The sequence below is a fragment of the Sitodiplosis mosellana genome, unplaced genomic scaffold (assembly GCF_009176505.1).
Source record: "Sitodiplosis mosellana isolate CC-2019 unplaced genomic scaffold, AAFC_SMos_1.0 Smas_scaffold_1983, whole genome shotgun sequence".
Lineage (NCBI taxonomy): Eukaryota > Metazoa > Arthropoda > Insecta > Diptera > Cecidomyiidae > Sitodiplosis > Sitodiplosis mosellana.
Genome location: NW_022597225.1, coordinates 1 through 5,537, shown reverse-complemented (window position 1 = coordinate 5,537; position 5,537 = coordinate 1). Strand labels below are relative to the sequence as shown.

The following is a 5,537-nucleotide window of genomic DNA, read 5'->3' as shown; positions in this document are numbered from 1 at the left end:
TGTGCGTTGACATTTACACGATGCAGCAAAAAAGTGACGCAAGACAGTAAAATATACTCCACCGTATTATTACGTACAGGAATTTAAGTTTTATCGCAACTTTTCATTGGCTTTGAATCGAATTTGTTCGGAATATTTTCGGTGGAAAAAGGTGATCCGTTTGCGATTGAAAATTGAAACGAATTGAAAAAAAATGCCGAAAATAAAGCGGGAATCACGTCAATTTATCGTGATTAATGAGGAAAAACTCATTAGTGAAGTGGAGAAACGATCCATTCTGTACGATAAAGCATTGAAAGGCTACCGAAAGCCAGCAATTCGAGAAACAGCCTGGCAAGAGGTGGCAGTCGCATTGGAAAGTACTGGTAAATAAAACGGTTTTTTTTTCGAAAACCATTCATATAGCATTTCATGTAGGTTGCGTTGAAGAACACCAAATTTCCAAATGGTAAAGCATCAATTGCAACGGATCGCATCGTTGTTAACATCAAGTCATCGTGAACGTTGCCCTTACGCAGTGGTCCTTACGCATAAAATCACAAGTAAAACAGTTAACGCTCTTGTTTGTTTTTTTCCCTTCTGCAGTCGATGAATGTAAGAAACGTTGGCGATCGCTTCGAGATGCATTCATGAAACAGTACAAATTGTACAGTCGCGGCGATACAAACTCCAAAAAACGATGGCTATTCTATGAACAAATGGAATTTCTCGGTCCATATTTTGACAAGTGAGTTAAATTAAATGCGATTTTATTTGATTCTTTTTCATTTTTTTTATGGTAAAATTTATCTCTACTTTTAGTAACGACGATAAGTATGATGGTGATGACTATATTGAAACAATTAACACAGACGGTGAATCGATCGACAAGAATAGCTTAAATCAAATTGTATGTATAAACAGTGATGGCGAGTATCCGACGCAGATCGAAGTGGACGAATACAATGAGGAACAATTAGAAGAAGATGCTCTCGATACAACGCAATACACAACCGTCACCAGTAAAAAGGGAGAGAATAGCGTTTATTACATAAGCGCACCCACCAGCCATTCGTCCATAAACAACGATTCACAACTTCAATCGCCGACACGTCAACAAACAAAAGTTTTAACACAAACAAATACAAACACCTCGAATAATAATGATCCAGATGAACGATTTTTGCTCAGCTGTTTACCCATTTTGAAACGTTTACCGAACAAAAAGAACGCATTGGCACGCTTGAGAATCCAACAACTGTTATTCGAAATTGAATTCGAGGATTACGAAGTTAGTGGCCAGTAGTATTAAGCCAAAGCGCGCATCAGGGCTATTTTTATTCTCTTTTTCTATGTATATAATCATAGGTATATATAATTTAAATTTTTTGTGTGTCTTCTTGCTGAATAGAAATAAACGAGTCTTTAAACAATTTGAAAACGTATGATTTAGCGAAGGTATGCCAGTAAAATCATGAATGACATCAGGATGCTGTCTGATAATTTCACACTTGAACTTCCAACAGCTTCTTTATTGCACTTGTCATCAGAGCACAGAGTACACTTCTCTTGTGGGTTGCAGTTTTTATACTCTTCATCACTTAAGTCAGCAATGCATCCGCGAGTTACATTTCCATCTACAAAATAGGAAATTGGCTTAATAGTTGATATTTCTCCCATGTGCGAAGTTCGTTAATATACTTTTGACGTTTGTGTAGCATCCTCTTTTGTCGAATGGATAAGGTGATTTCACACATTGACTAATATAATCATCAAGTTTTGAAGTCTTAGCGCAACGGCCATTGACATCGCTTATGCAACGCACACACCAACTGTACCGTGCATTTTTATAATTACAATTTGATCCAGAACATGTGGTACATCCATCTTCCTCCTTACACCAATCATCCTCTTTGTTGGCATCCAAAGTGCAGCCACGTTTCACTTCTGTGCTGCCTGTAATTTCAGATAATTTAACCAAATAAGGATTTGATGAGAAGAAAATATAAAGTTCTCCATGATGATTCTTAGCGCTTCATATGAGGCAGCTCCTCTTTATGTAAGTGCTACTCTGAAAGTGATCTGGCTCATTTTGGTTATGTAATTTCAACACACTTCCAATTTTTTTTACTGATAGAAGATAGTCCAAATCCATCAAAACAAAAAATCTAGAATTTTTTTAGCTTCAGCGATAGCAATTCGTTACAAAATAATTACCACTAATCGAATGTGTGAAACAGGTTTCCTCGTCGCCAAATACAACCGGATTTTTACATGCCATGGTTTGATTTGAAAATCTCAAACCAAATGCACACTCTTCCGAATCAGTGCAATGCATACAGGATAGTTTTGGTTGTACGAATTTTGGTTGCTTGTTACAGCCACTTCTGTCGCATTTGACGCACGATCCATTTTTGTGTTCATTGACCAGTTCACACAATAATCGTTGCTCGGTTGCATCACTTAATACAAAAACAAGAATATGATTTTAAGAATTCACACGGATTGAACGCAAGACACTAACCAACCTTAGGCAGCCACGGAACACTTTTTTATCTAGAAAAAATTAAATATTCGAATTTATTCGCCGGTTCATTGAAAAAATCAAACTTATGCTTCCGTTCAATATTTGCTATGGCAAAAATCGTTTACCTGGCCCTATATACGTAAAGCATTGATCATGAACGGATGCAATACTGCATGATTCTGGTTCTAAAGCGTTTTTCGTCATATCACATTTCTTATCATCTCCAGTGCATTGGAAGCATTGCAGAATGTTGGCTGGATAAACACCACCATTGCATTTATCTCCTTGGCAAAGTTGGAATTGATTCGAAAATAGTTGTTCAAATGTTCGGTGTTGCTCAGCACATTGACGATGAATGTAACCGATTCGATCGATTCCAGTTACACATTTACTATAGTACCATTTGCATACTTCGGTATTTGCCAAGCGAACGTTTCTTGCACATAATGGATCACATTGACTGTTGCAACTGTAGCACTCCTGGAATTCAGTTTTTGAATTACAATCTGTTGCTCTGCAACTTTTGCAAGTATCTGAATTGGCCAGACACTTAGCTGCTTTTTCTGGATTCAAATCTTGAATACATCCTCTCGTCAAGTGATCGCCAACCTAGAATCAAATAAAGATCAGAAATTGAAGAAAACAAAAATCGTATTCAATATTGAAATATCAATTTTATCGTGACAGAAAGAGTAAGGATATTATACTAACAATGCTCAAATAGCATCCCATTGCCTTTGACGGTTCGATGCGATCACAAATTTTTCCCTTAAATGCTTTCGGCTTTGATCGACAATCAGGATCAGTCTTTGAATCACACGCAATGCACGTATCGAAATCATTTACCATTTTTTTGTTGAGCCCAACGATATCTGTTGCTGCATAAGTTGCACATTTATTTCTATCATGTAAGCATTGCGCTCTAATATCCTTATCGACATCATTGAAACAACCTCGTACAACACTTTTTGCCGAGATCAAGGTAAAACATTCGTTTTTATATAAGTCACACACTTTGCTATGCGTTGCGTTGGGTCTGATTGCACAGTTTGAATCTTCCCTTGAATCACACACTAAACATCTCGGTAATGTGGGCTCTGAGTTACACTTTGGTCCTTTGCACGTTCTGAACTCTTCCCATCTATTCGTATGAGACAATATCAAGTCCTTACCGGATAGTTTAGCGACGCAACCTTAAGGAATTGGAAAATATTTGAAAAAATAAATAAACGAAAACTTAATATTTAAGGCAGTACCTCTGACATGCTGTTCGGTATTCCGATTCATATAGTGGAAGCACCCTGCTTCTTTAAGTGATAATGGGCATTGTTTAATGTATGACTCTTCCTTGAGCACTGTCGTCGAATTGCAAGCTGGGTCGTTAGCAGAATCACATACCATACACACCTCCGGTTCAATAATTCTCCCATTGCATCTATTACCAGTGCAAAGATGACAGTCTCGACTTTTGTCGCATTCCTTTGGAGTGACTAAAACGTTATCAGTGCAATTTCGTGTGATAACCCCATTTTCGAAACGAATGTAGCATTGATCCGAATAGTTTGGGCATCGTTGCTCCTTCAAAAAGATAGTGTTATTCTGGCAATCATCGCCATCGATTTCGGACGAACAATCGACACACGTTGTAAAGCTGATTTTGTTGTTACAAGAGTCTCCTAGGCAAGTTTTACAATTGCTATCTGTCGACTGACATTCGCTCAGCTCCATTGGATTCAGACTAGAAGCGCAACCACGTTCGACACTACTGACGTTATCTTGCCGCTGATAGCATCCCAGGCTTTGCACTGCAAATGGACACATCACTCGCATTTTTTCATTTACAAAATGTTTGCATTCAAAGCTGGATGAGCACGCAAGGCAATATTCTCTTCCGATGAATCGTTTATTACAATCCTGGCCGGAGCACTTTTCGCATATGTTTGGATTTTCACAGTCAGCCTTGATATCAATGCCATTTGGTTGTTCTTCTATCCAATCATGCAAACAGCCACGTCGAATCGAGTCAGATGCATGCGTAATGCACAGATCATTGTATTTGCTACACAATCTCGAAACACCAATATAATCGGTCTGATTACTCCAAAGGCAGCGCGAGAAACCTTTTGCATTATTACAATAATTTCCGATACATTTTTTACAATGTTCACTATCTGATTGACATTCGGTACGTGTATCTCCTTCAAGCTCGCTGATACATCCTCGTTCAGCGTAATCTCCTTTGATGGAATGATAACAGCCAGATGATTTAGCTTCTAAAGGACACTGTTTCTGGAAATCACTTCTAATTTTGGTGCATGACAAATTCGAGCTGTCACAAGAATAGCAATAAATTGGATCTAATTTCTCATTACATAACGGTTCAGAACACAATTGATATTTGTTATCGGGTACGTTTTCCGATAAGAATTTTTGTGATAGATCATGTTCAGCGGCATATTCTTCAACGCATCCTCGAATCACCGTATCATTTTCAAGCACTTGAATAAAGCATTGATCATTGTATTTGGCGCAGAATTTTGGTGAAGCTTTTGTATAGTATGGCAAAGGGAGCGGTGTGTATGGTTCATCAGTTACGTAGCACTGAGAAAAGTTCTTTTTTCGATTACAACTAGCTCCGAAGCATGTTTTACAGGTTTCATCATTTGCCATACATTTCTCTTTTTCGATTTCTTTCAATTCAACAACGCAACCGCGTACGACTTTTGAATCTGAAAACAACTTGACAATTTTTGATAGAAATGAGACGAAACTATAGTTGTTTGGCAATTTTACCTGTAATCATGTGAAAGCAACCTAAATCTCTCTCCGCATACGGACACATCTCAACCATTGTGTCATTTAATTCACTTGCGCAGTTTGGATCAATCGTTGAATCGCATTTAAAGCAATATCTTTCTCTTGAATTCATTTCTTTGTTGTCTCCGTTTCGCTCGATGTCAGAATGGAATTCATTAAAATTGAGATCAGTGTTAACAATCGGAGTTCGATTGCAATCGGTTTGGTTACATGT

The 5,537-nt window shown here is 37.9% G+C and overlaps 2 protein-coding genes across 2 annotated transcripts; one reads left to right on the top strand and one right to left on the bottom strand.

Annotated features, from left to right (window-relative positions):
- LOC129571322 (uncharacterized) lies at positions 1-1,412 on the top strand. The gene is made up of 3 exons (XM_055451095.1): positions 1-365; positions 586-727; positions 802-1,412. Exons 1-3 carry the CDS (start codon positions 194-196, stop codon positions 1,283-1,285), a joined length of 798 nt encoding a protein of 265 aa, XP_055307070.1. The 5' UTR covers positions 1-193; the 3' UTR covers positions 1,286-1,412.
- Positions 719-5,531, bottom strand: LOC129571321 (uncharacterized). Its single transcript, XM_055451093.1, has 8 exons — positions 5,300-5,531; positions 3,763-5,235; positions 3,218-3,699; positions 2,632-3,115; positions 2,508-2,535; positions 2,197-2,441; positions 1,681-1,935; positions 719-1,616 (listed from the first exon to the last, which is right to left on the bottom strand). The coding sequence occupies exons 1-8, from the start codon at positions 5,433-5,435 to the stop codon at positions 1,429-1,431; spliced, it is 3,291 nt and encodes a 1,096-aa protein (XP_055307068.1). The 5' UTR covers positions 5,436-5,531; the 3' UTR covers positions 719-1,428.
- Between the last annotated feature and the right edge of the window lie 6 nt (positions 5,532-5,537).